The following is an 18,204-nucleotide window of genomic DNA, read 5'->3' as shown; positions in this document are numbered from 1 at the left end:
AGGAGAGAGTGTGGTTGTAGTAGTCAGTGAGGTCGGAAGGGGTGTGGAGGTCAATGAAGGGAGAAGTGGACATTTTTTCAGAGAGGGTGGATGAGAATGAGGTAGGTGAAAGAGCGTTTAGCTTACGGAAGTTGATTGTGCGATAATGCCTTGGTGTTGGGGCGGGGATGTTGATGGTCAGAGTGATGGCTAAGTGGTCAGAGAGGGTGAGGTCGGAGCCATAGAGATGGTGCAAATTTAATCCAGTGGAGCAGACAAGGTCCAAAATGTGACCACGGATATGGGTAGGAAAGTCGACATGTTGAGTGAGGTTAAAGCAGGTGAGTAAATCAGTGAAGTCAGTGGTTATTGTGGAGTCAGTGGAGTCCATGTGGATATTGAAATCACCAAGGAGGAGGATTGAGGGGGAGAGGGAACATAGCTGGGTCAGAAAGTAGGAGAAGTCAGACAGGAATGATGGGTGTGGTTTGGGAGGGCGGTAGACGACAGCCATGACTGACTGCGTGTGACCAGAGAGTTTTAAAGCCAGGTGTTCAAATGATGGAGCAGATGAGATGGAGATGAGGTTGGTCTTGATGTCTTGACGGTGGATAACGGCAATTCCACCACCTCGGCCCTCCGAGCGTGGTTTATTGACGTAGGAATATCCATTGGGTGTGGTGAGGTTGAGTGTGTAGTAGTCCAGAGGTTGTTGCCAGGTTTCGGTGAGACAGAGAAAGTCCAGTTTGTTATCCAGGATGTATTCGTTCAGGATGAGGCATTTATTGTTGAGGGACCGGGTGTTGAACAGGGTGAGCTTGATGTTGTTTTGAACAGCAGGGATGAATTCAGGTGATTTAGCCAGGGTTCGTAGGCAAGAGGTGCGATCGTGTGGGTTGCTGTGACCAGGTGCGCTGGGACGAAGAGTGAGAGTGCGCTGAGCCGACCAGAGGACGGGGATGGAGTGACCTGATTGCAAATAAACAAACTTGCGACCGGAGCCACGGTGAATGTACCTGGGTCGTCGGAGGAGTCCATTTGATTTGATGGCAGAGATGCATGATGGGGTGGAGCGGGTATTGAGCAGAAGAAGCCTTGCGGCGGAGTACTTCAGAGCCATGCCAGGCAGGAGCGAAGGGACGAGTACGAGGCCAAGGTCGAGGAGGCAAAGCGGCAAACGCAGCGGCAAACGCAGCGGCAAACGCAGCGGCAAACGACTGCAGCCGCTAATCAAGACCACAGCGGCAAACAAGGCCACAAGGCCACCAAGACCACAAGGCCACCGGCAAACAAGGCCACGGCCACAAACAACGGGAGCGGGCCTTTCGATTCCGTATTCCGTACCATCAAAAGCAGATTCCGTTATCCAGCCGGAGAACACGCGGCACGTGCGGGTGTGAAAAGGCAGGACAGGTGTGAGATGTCAGGTCAGAAAAGTAGAAGCAGACCCTGTACATCCATCCAGTCGGAGAAGCGGCGAATATGCAACGCCAGCGTCCTCTCGCAACCGAACCGCAACCGAATTTTCCCAGGTATTGCTAAATGGAAGGTTTTTTGAAAGGCCCAAGAAGGTGATTTGTGTTCTATAGTATTCAATTATGTGATTCAACTGAAATAAAATAAATATTTTAAATGTTGTAGAACAAAAATATTCCACAAGTTTACCGCCATTGATGCAGGGTCTTTTACACCACCTTATTTAACACGTGACATTAGTTGTTCGTGCCTGTTGGTTGTGTGCTTTACATGATGTGCTTAAAAACATCACGTTTCCTGTTTGGAATGATTTTCAACTTTGTTTCTTTGCCAGACAGAAAGAAAAAGAGTGGAAAAATTGTCTCACTCCTCCATGCGTGTGCGCAATCGGGATGAATTCCGAGCCAAATTATCGTAAAACTTCAGGGTTTTTTTTCCGATTCGTGTTCAAATGTAGCGTTCAATTTAAATCGAGTCACAAATTGACAGTCACAAGTGTACGAATTGATAAACGGTGCTCTCCGCTTCGTGTGCATGGGGTCAATATTGAGAGGGCAAGGCAAGCATCTCTAAATGAGTGATAGGTGGCTCGTCGGCATAATTGGTGTCAAGAAAACTAGTTTGCTTGATGGAATGGTTGTTAATCATGGAACCGTCGCCAGAATCTTTGACCTTTATCCGTGTTTGTGGGAGCTTTTTTATTGGTTTTACAATTGCATGTTTTGGTTTTTTTATAAGCGCTCATTTGGCGATTGTTGTTTGCACGCGGCCCTCTGTGGTCTCTATTAGTCGACAGGAAACGGTGTATTGACACGGGTTGAGGCAGTGCGCGTTCCGCCACGCCCCGACACAAAACAAATGGCTCGAAATGCTGCATTGCATTCCAAGCATCGTGGCTCTTGAGTTCTGGATCCACGTTCAGTTTTGACATTTTACTTGAAATAGCATTTTTGAGGTGGAGTGGTTGGTGTAGTTAGCGACGAGGGTGTTTTCCCTATTCAATGCTTCCTCTACGGCATTGGAATACAAAGGCGGGTGACTCGAAATAAGTTTATTCAAGCTACATGAGCAAAATGACAAAGTTTTAGACATTGTTTTTCACAAACTTTCAGACAACGGTCTTTTGAAAATCATTTGAAACTAGAACGGCACTCAGTAGAGAGCATACCTCCACCTGGTTGGCCATATCACTGAACCACCTTTAGAGGCCATTTTCCCCGCAGAGCAGGGGTTGGCCTTTTTTGGGCACCGTGGTCCCCTTTTTGAAGCAATGTTTTATGGCCGGATGCACTTCCTGCCGCCAACCCTGTTAGTCGCCTCTTGCGACACACAGGGAATTACCAGTGAACTAGGTACTCAATTTGCCGACCTCGGAAAGATGACAGGCTGAGTCAACCCCCCTGGCGTTAATTCAGCGATCGACCGGGATTCGAACCCAGGATCCTAGGATCCCAAGCCGGCACCCTAACTGCTAAGCCAACACCAGGCTCGTATCACTGAAGCCAACACCATATGACTGAATGATGAAGAATCACTTAAAAATTATACCAGCTGATTCCGGATCCGGATCTGCACGAAAATTGAATCGATTATTCCGTGTCACACACACAACCTGTCCAACAAGTTTCGTCCAAATCCGTCCATGACTTTTTGAGATATCCTGCTATGTATAGTTTTTGGCCCTATCACTCAAAGGTTGAACTCTCACTTAAAAAAAAAAAATTCTCGTAGCCGGATCCGAATCCAGATCTTCACCAAAATCTAATCATTTCGTCCTTGTCACATATGCTACATCTCTGCCAAATTTCGTCCGAATCCGTCCACCACTTTTTGAGATATCCTGCTATGTATCGTTTTTAGCCCTATATCCCAATAGTGAAGAATCACTTCAAAATTCTAGTAGCCGGATCCGGATCTTCACCAAAATCTAATCGTTTCGTCCTTGTCACATGCGCTACATCTCAGCGAAATTTCGTCCGAATCTGTCCACAACTTTTGAGATATTTTGTTCACAAACGGACAGACAGACAGGGGTGAAAACGTAACCTCCATCCACCTTTGGTGGTGAAGGTAATATAAATCTTTTAACGTTTTCAGGTTAGATACGACACTATGCTAACATCCCATAATATGAAAAGCAATGGCATCTCTAATCGCCGCTGACATCGTGATGACGTTTATTCATTGGTTTCATCACTGATTTCCGGTTTGGTGTCCACCCCGGCCACTTAATTCTGCACATGCTGCTGGTGCTCTCGCATCAATCGATGTAGGCCCCAAGTCAGAAACACGAGGTCAGCTGACACAGTTTGGCACACGACTCTGCACGGGAAGCTCCCGGCCTGTGGCATTCAGGGCTGCTTTCCTGCCGGCCTGGTTAACTTTCTCCAAGCATGCAAGCAGCCTCTAGCTCTTGACGATCTCTGATGAAGTATTCCACCTTTAGAGGCAGGTGTGCCACAGGGCAGCAACATGGGCTCCATTCACCACGGGGCAGCAACATGGGCTCCATTCACCACGGGGCAGCAGTACTTGGACAAAATATGACGGCATTTTACATCATCATGACCAATCAAATTTGCCGCTCGCAGATCCCGCCCACGTCCGTGTTTCTCAAGTTTGCACGGGGTAAGGTGTGCTGTGAACTCTAGTTTGAAATGTAATACGTACTAACAGTGTTATTTACCTTGTGTGTCACTCCACCTGCATAAAACCTCCTAAAGCTCACTCCTGGAAGCCATGGAGGCAAAAACGATGAAAATCAGCAACATGACTCATCAAAAAGTTGTTTTTGGATTCAGACATATAGACTCGTGGATGAGGTAAATAAAAGAGGGCATGTGCTCATTCCATTTTCTATTGTCTGTCATCCAGTCTTGCTCCTCGTCCCAGTGGACATCAGTCCATCCCTCCGCAGCTCTGCCGGGGAGAACGCGCTCATTTAGTAACCGATTCCTTGTCAACCTTCCAAAGTTCAGGCCTCTTGCTCCCCTACTTTTCCAAGTGTCTCTTCCCTTTGTCGAATTGCCTTCCTGTAAATGTTCCATAATTTTCCGCTTCCACCGTTTCAACGTTGCATCCTGCTGCCACCTCGTTTTGGTACCCATTCCCATTGATGATTTGCTTTTTGTTTCACTCCAGCGCATTAACCGCCTCTTCTTGCGGGTCGTGTTTGTATGTCCACTCGTTTCCTTCTGCGTCGGTCTCCTGTTTATGGATGACCAAGAGGAACACAATTTGCTGCATCGGTTATTTGTTAATCTACGTCTTCCTGGAAGCCGGGCACTGCCGATTGATTTTTATCTCTATGTACAGGGTGATACGATCTTTGAGGCTTTGTAAATGTTTTCTCATATCTGCCTTTATTTGTCAAAAACAACTCGAGTGTTATACAAACATTATTTAAAGCCTTCCCATTGAAACTACAGCGGGATTGTGTGACGTCATCGGTTTTTACCTTCTGCGTTAATACGAAGATAATGTCCCTCAGACTGTTACCCTCAGTTAAAATAGAACGTTTTAAAAGTCCATCCCAATTAGTAATGGACGCCATTTTTGTAAACCACATGTCACATGTGTTTGACTATGTTTAGGCCTTTTCGTAAAGTGGATGAGGATTTTTTGAGGCCAAAAACCTGATCTTCTGCTTGGTAACAATGACTCGGTGGAATGCTTACCTCGTCACATGTTGCCGTCATCCTGCAGGTATCCATCGTAGATGACTACGCAGATCCGTACGACGCACCGATGGTTCGCCGGGACTCTCGTCATACCCAGCCCCAGCAGCAGCATCGCAATGATGGATACATGGAGCCATACGAGGCCCAGCGCATGATGGCAGGTAGCACATGGTTTATTCTATTAAACTTCCAAGCGGACGCGATTATTGTTCTCGTTGGTATTTTTATGTATTGAGTTCCGCCGATTCCGCTGGCGATGCCAATATATATGCATGTTATATGCATGTATATATATGCATGCTATATATAATATTGTTACGGTCCGCGTATATGGATGTTGTTTGCCGAGCGAAGGCACCGCGGCCGAACAGTTGTTCCCCGACTCACCCGATTCACCCAGACGTTGGCTGTATCGCGCCACCGCTATTCAATCGGGAAAAGACTAAGACGACGAATGCAAAGAGGAAGAAGAAGACGTACAGAAGAGTAACGGGGTTTATTATTTTTTACACACACATAAGCAAAAAGAGCAGTCACGGGTATTTACAGGTGACATGAAAAAAACAGGTAACAGTGCAAATTACTAGCTTATACTGACTTAGTTTACTACCCAGGACAGCACAAACAAAACAAACTCACGTACGCAAATGGATGGAAGGGTAGGAATCGTTTGGAGGGATGAGCAGGTGGGATCACAGGGCACAGCGAGCAGGTCCACTCCGGGCGGGAAGCGAGGAGCCGGCAGCTCCTTGTATTCGGCTTTACAGCGCACGCCGGCAGGGTCACTTGGCTGGTTGAACGGGGCTGGTTGAAGCGGCTCTTTGTCAAAGGCTTTTCGTATCTCTCACGCAACTCCGGTGCTACTCTGAACTCTCTCCCGGTGGACTGCCAACCCTCTTACGCACCTGGACTCATCTGCCGTATCTCTCGTGTAGCTTCTCCCAGCGATCGTCGCACCCTTCTCTCATACCTTCAGCGCGGGTGACACGCCCCCCTTCGGTTTCGGTACCGCCCTCCCCCCCCCCCACCCCCCCCCCCCCCCCTATCTCTGTTTCGTGACCTTGTATGGTAATCCCACGGGCTTGTCTCCTTATTTGGGCATGGCGCCGATGGCGCGCCCCTCGTGGCGAGCCACGGGCTTGTTTCCTTATTTGGGCATGGGGCTGAACAGCCCCGCCCTTCGTGGCGCGCCCTGGGCTTGCCGCTCCCGGGCGACCCCGCCCCTCCTGTTCAAACAGAGCACGGAGCACATATTCACTATAGCAGCGAAATGAGAGGGCGTGCACCCCACGCTTGTGAACTGCTTTACCCGCAGATGGAGAGTTTGGCTGGGAAATGGAAGTATTGAAGGGGAGCTATTCTTAATTGATTCGGTGCAATGGAGTGTCCTAATGGAAGACAAGGCCTTACTCTAAAACACATAATAAGATATAAGCTACTGAACAAGGGTTTTATCGGGTCCTTCAATGTGGTGTTTCATGGAATTAACTACCGAGACGCCCTTTTTACCTTTACACAACTCTGGAGGCAGGAGGGGCCATATCCAACAATGTTCACAACAATTTACCACTACAATACACACAATCAAAAAAATACAATCCTCATATCCGCAACAATATATAATATATTGTCGTGTGACTCCGGTTAACAGGAGAAGGTCGCGGATGGACCGAAACGGATTTAATTGAGGCGATAACCAATACAGATTCGGCTACATGTCGCGTGGGAGGAAGAAGGAAAATGGAGGCTGCGCAAGCGCTTAACTGCGACACTCCGACCCTGTAGGGGCAATCAACCCAAGCGTGCACAGGTTTAAAAGGGGATGGAAAATAATACAAGGGTTTATTAAAGTAAAAAGGCAAGGACAGGAAAAAGCACGCGCCGGTAATAAAATGTCCTAAATCGGGACGTCCCCACACGCATATCAGAAACGAGACACAGGAGTATGAATTAAAGGAAAAGAACACGTTGTGTAAAATGTAATGGAGATTGGCCTTATCTGTCCCTCGTCTTGTCTTGGTATCGTCCACCATGCGGCTCCAAGCTCCGCTCGTGCTTGCGCGCCACCAGGCCTTGCTCCAAATTCCAAAGCACCCACGAGGTCCCGCGCTCCAGCACCGCGCATCCAACGCAGGCTGGCGGCTCCAAGCGAGGTCGATCTTCACACACGATCGGCCCTGCCACGTCCCAGTCAGCTCTCCCGAAGCAAACGTGCAAGACGCAAGCGAACTCCACTCGGGCTATGACTCAACTCAACCTGGGCTCCACAAAATGAAGCGCCGGATGTCCAAAAAGGCTAGCTTCGCAAACAAGGGCACGAACCGCAAGAGATGCAAGAGCCGCAAGAGACCCGTGCTGCGTAGGGCGAAGAACAGCCAGCGAATGATGTCCAAGCACCAAGAGAGCAAATGGCGTTCGGGCTCCCTTAAATAACCTTGCCGGTGACGTCAGCCTTGGCGCGCTACCAACCAGTGACTTCCACCGAACCTTCCAGCTTCGCGGCTCTCGCACTCGTTGGCTGGAGGTTCGTGCCCAGCGTGCCGACCAATCACAGGACCGTAGCGTGGTGATAGCTTGTAGCATGTAGCGTGGTGATAGCACATAGCATGTAGCGTGGCGATAGCGCGTGGCACTCAATGTGGTTAGGCCTGTCGGAGGTGTAATTGGCGGCGGCCATCATCGGCGGCGCCCCAGCCTGGTTTCTTTGCCTGTTCCTTCCGAAGTCACTGTCAGGGAAGGGAGTCATTTAATGTTGCATTAAGGAGATCCTAACTAAGTCTACAGGTGTGCATTGCCATACGGGACAAAGGTTTGGCTGACCAGGTGAGACATACAGGGGTTTTATTCTTTAATCCCTAACTCTACTTATCACTCGAACATCCTGGTATGCTCACAAGTATACTCTTGCCCGACAAAGCGCCTACACATGAAGAACTTATTACAAGGTCAGATTCCTTACCACGACAGACGAATACCTACCTACACAGATCTATCTGGCTTTATATATCACTACCCCACCCGACATAACAATATGCATATTTCCAACACACCCTTGGAAATTAATCCTGACGGATTTTTTCCCTGAATTTTATCCTGCATTGCTGGCCATCTTGGTGATCATGAACGTAACTTCATGTACGTAACCCGGGTTATGGGTGATCAACTATTATTGTGGCGACGTCATGTAAAAATGGGAAAAGCCGAAAGAAGAAGAAAATTGGTGACAATATGGGGTTTTTTTTCCCCAAATATGAAACGATCTTCTTCTCCAGAACTACCAAACCTATCGCCATGAGCTTTGGCTGACAGCTTAAGCACCCCAAGACGGTATTGAAGTGAGTTTGAAGCTACTACTCGAAAAACTCTGGAAGCTGGTCCTGTAGGAAGCCTCTAAACAACATGACACCATACACGAATACGGCACCTTTAGTGGCAATCAGCCATTATGGTTTATCCATGTTCCTTGAGCAATGATGAAGGAAAAACTTAGTTCTAACAAACCAAATATATCATAAATAAATTGTTATTACTCCCTGAACCATTTACATCTCAATATCGAGGCATATTTTGGGGCATAGAAGAAGCACACATAATTACTCTGCCTTCATACTTCATACATAATTACTCTTTACGATGTGTACCCTGGTACACCGTATCCCTGCGTGTCGTAAGAGGCGACTAAGAGGGTTGGCGTCAGGAAGGGCATCCGCCATCCGGCCATAAAAAACATTGCCTCAAAAAGAGAACCATGACAATTTCAACGACATGTGGGCAGGGTACAGCCCGAAGTGGAGATCGGTTTCTGAGGTTTGGGACATGGAATGTAGGGACAATGACAGGGAGATCAGGAGAAGTGGTGGTAGTATTGGTCAGAAGAAGAGTGGACATATGTTGTGTGCAAGAGACGGGATGGAAGGGAAGTGGTGTGAGAATGGTGAAGGGTAGGCAGGGACAGAAATACAAGTTTGTGTGGCAAGGGTGCCCGGAGGGCGTGAATGGTGTTGGTGTCCTGTTTTCTGAGGAGTTTGTAGACAGTGTGGTGAGTGTGACGAGAGTGAGTGATTGGTTGATGATGGTGAAAATGATGATTGGAAAGCTCTTGGTGAACGTCATCTCGGGATATGCTCCGCAGGTTGGTCGGAGCGATGAAGAGAAGGACAAGTTCTGGTGTGCGATGGAGAAGCTGATGGAAAACGTGAAAGATGAGGAAGTTGTTGTGGTAGGAGGAGACCTAAATGCACATGTGGGAAGGAGTATGGACGGTTTTGAGGGAGTTCATGGGGGTTATGGATATGGTGTGAGAAATGGAGAAGGTGAAAGGATTTTGGAGTTTGCTGATGGAGCTGATTTGTTGATTTGTAATACTCAGTTCCAGAAAGGGGATAATAAGCTTGTTACATACACGTCAGGTGGGTCGACGACAACTGTTGACTACCTGATGGTGCGTAGGCGAGATAGGGGGCACCTCCGGGACACAAAGGTGATCCCGGGGGAGGAGGCTGTTTCACAGCACCACTTGGTTGTCTGCGACATAAGGGTGAAAGGTGCGAGGAGAGCTCGGCGGGTGAAGTACCAACCGAGAATGAAGGTGTGGAGGTTGAAAGAGGTGACAGTAAGGGAGGCATTAAAAGAGAGGCTGGGTCGGGTAGAGGATGATGTGGTTGAGCTTGAACGTGGTTGGATGTCAATGAAAGATAGTCTGTTGGGAGCCGTTGGTGAGGTATGTGGATGGACAAAAGGACCACCGAGGCACTCGGAAACATGGTGGTGGGATGATGAAGTTGGAAAGAGGATTGACGAGAAGAGGAAGAAGTTCAAGGAGTGGCAAAAGGCAAAGGGTACGGGAGCAGAAAAATCAGAGCATGAAAGTTATAAGGCAGCCAAGAAGGCTGCAAAGAAAGAGGTAGCAAAGGTGCAGGAGACATGTAGGAAAATGTTCGGAGAACGCTTGGATTCGGAAGAGGGTCAGAGAGGGGTATTCAGGATTGCAAAGCAGATAGCGAAAGAGAGGTGTGATGTGATGGGGGTGAGTTGCTTGAAGGATGAAGTGGGACAAATCGTTGTGGACCCAGATGGAATTAAAGGAAGATGGAAAAGATCTATGGAAATGCTGTTGAATACAGAGAATGAATGGGATGGCAACATAGAGAGTAACCCAGTTTTAGGACTGGCAGAGAAGATAACTGAGAAGGAAGTTGAGGAAGCGATAAAAGCAATGAAGAGTAGAAAACCGGGAGGGCCGACGGGAGTTGTGGGAGATATGTTGAAGACAGCAGGAAGTTGGGGTGTGAAGAGAATGGCAGAGATCTGTAATCTGGTGGTGAAAGAAGGTCGCATTCCAGTGGATTGGGAACTGAGTACCCTTGTCCCTCTATACAAGGGGGAAGGTGACCCTCTGGAGTGTGGCTCGTACCGAGCGATAAAGTTATTGGAGCATGGAATGAAGGTATTGGAAAGGGTGATGGAGAGGAGGATAAGGAAGAAGGTGAAGATCGACGAAATGCAGTTTGGATTTATGCCAGGAAGAGGAACGACAGATGTGCTCTTTATTGAGGCAGTTGCAGGAGAAGTACATGGAGAAGAGGAAGAAGTTCTTTCTTGGGTTTGTTGATCTGGAGAAAGCATTCTATAGGGTTCCACGCAAAGTATTGACATGGGCATTGAGGAAGTTAGGAGTGGAGGAATGGTTGATCAGAGTTGTGATGGCAATGTACAAAAGAGTGCGCACAGCTGTAAGGACGAAGGACGGGAACAGTTTTTTTTTTTTTTTTTTTTTTTTTTTTTTTTGTATACAAGATCGAGGCTCGTGAAAGAGCTAACATTAATCACACAAAAAGACAAACCGACACACAAAACACAAAAAACAAGGGGAGCGGTAGACAAGATGGGGAGAGATGGGGAAGGACGCAAAAGAGAGGGGGAAGAGGGGGAAGGACACAAACACAACATTTGAGAGCAGGGACATCGGGAGGACTTGGGGGGAGGTGGGAGAGGATTAAAACATATGAACACTGCAAGGACTCTGGGGTGAATTACCGGGGGTAGAAAAGATCAAGGTTTTCGATGGGGGAAGATAAGAGTTGGTGGTGAACAGCTGTTTTAAAGACCTGGAGGGAGGAGTGGGAGTGGGGGAGTTTGTTCCAGAGGCGGGAGAAAAGGGGAATGAAAGAGTGAAGGTGAGCAGAGAGCCTAGACTTTGGCAGTTTAACCATAAGAGGGTTGCAGGCAGATCTTGTGCGACCTGAAGGAATATTGGGGGGACAGAGCACAGAGAGAGCTGGGGGAGCAAGGCCGGAGAGGAGTCGGTATAAGACAGAAAGACCACCAACCTGCCTGCGGTGAGAGAGTGAAAGGCCCTCGGCGTTGACTACATCGCAGGAGATTCCAATGATTCTGAAAGCTTTGGCCTCAACAGCGTGAAGCCGAGCAAGGTGTGAGGCAGGAGCACCAGCCCAGAGGGGGGAACAGTATTCCATTGAGCTGCGGATGAAAGCCTTGTATGTGGTGAGAAGCTCAGGTGTGCCAAGGAAGGACTTCGCACGACGGAGGATGCCCAGTCGGCGACTGGCTTTGGAGGCCAGCTTGGAAATGTGGTTTTCCCAAGAAAGATCATGGCAGATAGTGAGACCCAAAAGCTTGAGCGACAGAACTTCCTGGAGAGGATTGTTGAGAAAGTAGATGGGAGGGTTGTCCAGTCGGTCCTTTCGGAGAGACATTGTAAGAGTGTGAGATTTGTCAGGATTGAAAGACATGTTCCACTTGTTTGACCAGTCTGTGATTTTGTCCAGGTCTGCAGAGAGTGAGGAGGCTGCAGACTGCCAATCTGAGGGATGAGGAATGGAGCGACAGAGAGTAGAGTCGTCAGCAAAGAGATAGAGAGGATTTTCCAAGAGAGTCAGAGAGATCATTGATGAAGACCAGAAAAAGCACAGGGCCCAGAACACTACCTTGGGGAACTCCAGCCTGAACAGGAAGAGGAGATGAGAGAAACCCATTCAGGGCCACACGTTGACTACGACCAGAGAGGAAGTCCGCCAGCCATGCGTGGAGATTTCCATGGATACCAAAGGAGGAGAGTTTGGAGAGCAGAGCAGGGTGCCAGACCGTATCGAAGGCACGTGAAATGTCAAGGGAGACAGCTCTAATTTCCTGTTTGGCGTTGAGGACCTCCATCCATTGTTGAGAAAGCAGAAGCAGCATGTCCAGAGTAGAGTGACCAGGTCTGAAACCAAATTGATGATCAGAGATCAAGCCATTGGAGAAGAGGAAAGATTTAATTTCTGAAGCAATGATGGATTCCATGACTTTGCTGATAATTGGGAGAAGGCTGATTGGTCTGTAGTTGCTGGGATCTGTTTTTGCACCTTTTTTGTGCAAAGCGGTGATGTTGGCTGATTTCCAAGCAGATGGCAGATGACCTTGAGCAAAAGAGAGGGTGAAGAGAACAGAAAGAGGGAGTGAAAGAGCAGAAGAACATGATTTTAGGACCCGTGGGCTGATGCCGTCAGGACCAGTTGCAGAATCAGAGTCGAGGGTTGACAGAAACTTTTCCACCTTGTCAGGAGGAAAGGACACAGAGTCCAGGAGCAGCTGGGTACGACTGGGTATGGTGGGTACAGAGAGGGATGGGTTTGGGACACAAGATTTAGAGGCAAACACAGAGTTGAGGCATTCAGCTTTTTCACGTGCGGAGTCAGCCGTTAAGCCGTTTGAGGTGAGGGAGGGGATGGAGGGGGAACAAACACCAGAAACAGATTTGACCAGACGCCACCAGGATTTGGAAGAGGGAGACAGATAAGAGAGTTCGGTCTTGAGAATGGTGAGATATTGTTTCCTGGCTCTCCTGAGGGTGGACACACACTTGTTTCGGGCTTTGTGAAAGGAAATGAGATTTCCTTCCGTTGGATTTGCTTTCCAGGAGACGAAAGCAAGTTGTTTCAGGGCAACAGCCTCACCACAAGATTCCGTGTACCATGGACGGGAGGAAGTAGGGCTGTCAACCGAGCCAGACCGGGACGAAATCCCGGCGGTTTCGGCTTTCGAGACGGTCTCGGGACGGTCCCGAGATAAATTGACTGACGCAATTTCTCGGTAAAAAAATCCCGGTTAAAATTCCAACTTCTTGCAGATATTTTCCATAATAGAGGCATTTATTGAGCCTTGCTTTCATTACTCTGCTTCTGCACAAGCATCATTTTTCGCAAGTGCAGCTGAACTGACACAAACGATGATAGATAAAGTGAACTCACTGTTCCAGGATTTTCCCCTCGTCAACAAACAATGCACTGCAAACGAATCCGAATTCCGAATCCGGATCTTCACCAACATCTAATCATGTCGTCCTTGTCACACACGCTGCATCTCCACAAAATTTCGTCCGAATCCGTCCACAACTTTTTGAGATATTGTGTTCACAAACAAACGGACAAACAGACAGGAGTGAAAACATAACCTCCATCCACCTTTGGTGGCGGAGGTAACGAAATCAGGATAAAGGTCCCAATGAAAATCCCCCGCATCGCGACTTTATTTAAACCGTCGAATCCTTCCGCTGTATCACTCCGCCTCGCCCCGCCTTACGCTGCGGTCACGTGTCCGTCCTTGGAGACGAGTTACGGAATGTGGTTGCTATGGTCTTTTGCACATTAATATCGAGGGACTCGCTCGAGCCCCGTGATTGGAGGGACGATGTTTATTTAGATTAAAAACACGTTTATAACGGATTATTCTACACACAATGTATTAATACAAGTACAATACATTATGTAGTTTTATGAAATGAGTTTTTGATGAACGTTTATGTTTAATTGCAACGCTAAATCTATAAATTGTAAGAATCCCTCGGGGTTTGGTTTGACGGTTTGAATGTGAAAGTATTTTGGTTATCTTATCTCCACTTTAGGCCTGATAAGTTGATTACGTTTACTTTAGTCACAGAGTCAAAATAAGGAGGAGGGGTGATCACTACACCGCCTGCTTTATAATTTACTAGCAGAAGAACCCGGCATTGCCGGGCGGGGGAGGGGAGGGGTACGGGGGGGGGGGGGAGCGATCCCCTTGGCGATCACAACTCACAAAATGATAATGAAACTCCAACCGGGACTCGAATATGCCTGGGCAGAAACATTTTCTCCCTCTGACATTCCGAGCAAGAAATTACACGACAATACAAACTGTAATGAGATAACCCGGTCCCGTCGGTGGCCGATCATCTGCATGTAGGCGGTGTATTTTATTTCATCCCGGTAAATGGAAGCTAAGTCGGAATTTAAGTACTCAACATCAGAAATGAATTTTTTTCATTGTTGTTTATATATTGTAATGAAATTCCATTATTTTTGAAGCCTTATTATTTATTTATTTTTTTTTTTTTTTTTTTTTTTTTTTTACTTTGCCGGGAACCGAGCCGAACCGAGATCCCGTTATGAAAATTGAAAATTTATCGAGACGGTTCCGAGACGGGATTTTGAATCTAGCTAACAGCACTAGGAGGAAGGGTATGACAACTGAAGACGAGATGGTATAAATCTGTGCATGAGAGAGAGCAATTTACTTTGAAAGAATTCCCAGGATGAGTTGATGTCAGAGGCGGTAGAGATGGGAGACCAGTCCAGATGATTGATGGCTGCTTGAAGACCGTGCCAGTTGGCCTGAGTGAAATGCCAGACTCGTCGACGCTGAGGAGGCTCTCTGAGAATGGTCAGAGAGATGTCCACTTTGACAAGCACATGATCAGAAGAGCCGATTGGAGCAGAAGAAGAGCAGCAGACATTTTCAGGGAAGTTTGTCATAACCAAATCCAGAAGAGAAGATGCTCCGTTGACTGAGATCCGTGTCGGGAAATTGACAGATTGTGTCAGTCCCAGTGAGTCGCAGAAGTCCTTTGCTGAAGAGCCATGGCTGGTGAGAGAGGTACCCACACCCAGCCAACTGGCATGGTGACAATTGAAATCACCACATATGAGGAAGAGAGAGTTGGGATGGGTAGATAGAAGTTGGTCCATATTATCAGACAGTGAGATGTAGATGGAGTCATCGCTGATTGGTGGACGGTACAACACACATGAACAAAAGGTGGGAGCGAAGGGGAAGCCGTAGCCAAAGGTATTCCTGGGGGTGAGGTGGAGAGAGGGCAGTGGAGGGCGAGTGAGGAAGAGAGTTTTTTATAAAGATAGCAACCCCACCTCCAGGACGAGGCTCAGGTTTATCATACCGGAGGAGGGAGTAACCTGGGAGAGATACCAAGGCATCAGAGACATCATGAAGGAGGAAAGTTTCTGTTAAGCAGATCACATCTGGTTTGTCAGAAGCAACCTGTATGGAGAGGTCAGTCAGGTTTGAGCGAAGGCCCCGGATGTTTGAGGTCCATACCGTTAATGAAGAGGAAGGGGGAGCATCGGGTCCAGAACAGGGGGGGGAGGGGTAGGGTAAGATGTGGAAGAGGAGGAAGAGGTAGGGAGAGCTGTTGAAGGTGTGTCAGAGATTTCAGAATAGCTTGGAGAAAGGGAAGAATGGGGCGGACAAAAGGTTTGATGGAGATTGGGTGAGGCACAGTGAGGTGTTATTTGAGGAGGGGGAAGAGCCAGGCAGAAGGTTTGGGGAGATGAAGGTGAAAGTTGGAAGGAGGAAGAAGCAGGGAGGATGCTTTGAGGAGGAGGGGTGAGAGGGGAGTCTAGGAGGGGAGGAGCGAGGGAGAGTCTCGGAGGGGAGGGGTGTTGGGGGGAGTTTAGGAGGGAAAGGGCAAGGGGGGAGATTTGAAAGGGATGGGTGATGGGGAGGATTTGGAGGGGAGGGGTGAGATTGGATTTTGAAAAGTGTCCGATTCATGGGAAACGAACATTTTTTGCAAAATGAGTTTGAGACCTTCGAGTCAAAAATACGTTTGAGAACACTGGAGGAGGGATGGAGTTCTGGATAGTTTAGGGAATGTAGAAAGGAGGAACTGTAAGAGATTGTATTATATATATTTTTTGGAATGAATAGATTTGGTGAGCAAGACGAAAGCATCCTTTTGTAGGAAAAGAAGAAAAGGGTGTTATAATATATGAGAGAAAATAGTTGTTCAGGGGAGAGATTATACATTTCTAACCGCGTGATCGCGAACGAAGAACGAACGAACAAAAAGAACAACAAATAAACGAATAAGACCTGGGAAGGAAAAAAAATTTTTGGGGTTTTTTTTTTTTTTGTGAGTACAGATATTAAACAAGGAGGTACGGGGTGAACGACTGGTACGAAACGGAGAACGAAAATAATTTCAGCGCATTCGACGAATCACAGAGAGAAAAACAAACCACAAGGTCGGAGACGGTACGGTAGTCTAAGCCTACGAGTACTAGGCCGCAGAATACTCGATACCATTAACCGACGATTGTGTATACATGTACGAAAAATTAGCACCGAAAATTTTCCAAAAGATACTCTATAGGTACATACACCGAAAGATAGATACAGTCTCGACAAAAACACAATTGAGAAATATCACTTAGCTTCGAAAGCGTGAGCGCATGGAGCAGCTTCGAAAAGACGTGACCTCGCCGTGATCTCGCGAGACTTCGTGGTGAGTTTGAGGTGAAGGTGGGAGTGCATCAGGGGTCGGTACTAAGTCCACTACTATTTGTAGCTGTGATGGAGGTGCTGGTTCAGACCGTAAAGGAGGGTTTGCCGTGGGAGTTGTTGTATGCAGATGATCTGGTGTTGATTGCGGAAAGTATGGATGGACTGAAGGAAAAGATGAACAAGTGGAAGGAATGTATGGAGACAAAAGGTCTAAAGGTGAATATAGGAAAGACGAAGGTGATGGCAAGTGGTAAAGCATGTGGTGAGGTGGAAAGAACTGGGAAGTGGCCATGTGCTGTGTGCAGGAAGGGTGTCGGAGTGAACTCCATTCAATGTACTATGTGCGCTGAGTGGGTTCATCAAAAATGTAGTGGTCTGAGAGGGTCATTAACCAGTGTGGCAGCTACATTCAAATGTAAGGTGTGCACAGAGGGAGCTGCAGATGGAGGAAATGTTGAGTTGGATCTTGGAGACGGCGTGAAGCTGGAAGGTGTGAAAACATTTTGCTACCTCGGAGACATGCTGAATGGAGAAGGTGGATCAGACTCGGCAACGGTTGCTCGAGTGAGATGTGCATGGAAGAAGTTTCGGGAACTGAGTGGCGTGCTGACGAGGAGGGGAGTGTCGTTGAAGCTGAAGGGAAAGGTGTATGCTGCATGTGTGAGAAGTGTTATGATTTATGGGAGCGAGACATGGGTCATGAATGTAGAGCAGCAACGAAGGCTGGAAAGGGTGGAAATGCGAATGGTTCGGTGGATGTGCGGAGTGTCGTTGAGAGAGAGGAAGACAAATGATGAATTGCGAAAGATGATGGGAATAGAGCCTGTGATTGATGCTGTGAAGAGGAACAGGTTGAGATGGTTTGGTCATGTGTTGAGGAAGGATGAAAGTGACTGGTTGAGAAGAGTGATGGAAATGAATGTAGAAGGAAGTAGAGGATGAGGAAGACTGAGAAAGACTTAGCTAAAGATGGTGGAAGAAGAAATGCGGGCAAGGGGGTTAACAAGGAGAGATGCAGAAAATAGGGCAAAATGGAGAAGATTGTCATAGGGACCGCAAGGCTAACCCCCGCTCTTGCAGGGAAAATGGCCTTAAAATGCATGTTGTTGTTTGTTGTCTTCATACAGAAGCAAGACAACCGACATCTCGGCAATGGAAGACTTTGCAGACGAAGATCAAGGTCCCGCTCGGATCACAGCAGATGTAATGAACCAGGCAAATGAGCTTGTGGTCGCTGTATATACCAACAAGGGTGATAACTTTGAGGGCTCAGACCTGGGAAAGCTCCAAGTTCACAAGTTCCTAAACAGGTCAACTCTGCTGAAGCTGCTACCGCCCACAGAGAACGCATTCCAGCAATATCTCAAACATGCGGCATTGGCGACTGCAATCGACAAGAGTGCTCAGATTTGCAAGCCGAGTGTCTTACCATGTGAGGACTATGGGTGGGCCATGGATGTTGGAAAGCTGGTACCAGTGCAATCCACACACCCGACCTGGCCACAGCAGA

The 18,204-nt window shown here is 47.7% G+C and overlaps 1 protein-coding gene across 4 annotated transcripts in view; it reads left to right on the top strand.

Annotated features, from left to right (window-relative positions):
• LOC137414321 (SH2 domain-containing adapter protein F) overlaps nucleotides 1-18,204 on the top strand; it is a 69,395-nt gene that overhangs the window by 7,963 nt on the left and 43,228 nt on the right. For all 4 annotated transcript variants that reach the window (XM_068099815.2, XM_068099814.2, XM_068099813.2 and 1 more), the window contains exon 2: nucleotides 5,161-5,296. In XM_068099815.2, coding sequence (XP_067955916.1) covers nucleotides 5,161-5,296 — 136 coding nt within the window. The remainder of the gene's footprint in view (nucleotides 1-5,160; nucleotides 5,297-18,204) is intronic.

This window comes from Myxine glutinosa, chromosome 10 (genome assembly GCF_964187855.1).
Source record: "Myxine glutinosa chromosome 10, kmMyxGlut1.1, whole genome shotgun sequence".
NCBI lineage: Eukaryota > Metazoa > Chordata > Myxini > Myxiniformes > Myxinidae > Myxine > Myxine glutinosa.
The sequence above is the reverse complement of the archived record's forward strand: the minus strand, read 5'-3'. Positions and strand labels throughout refer to the sequence as shown.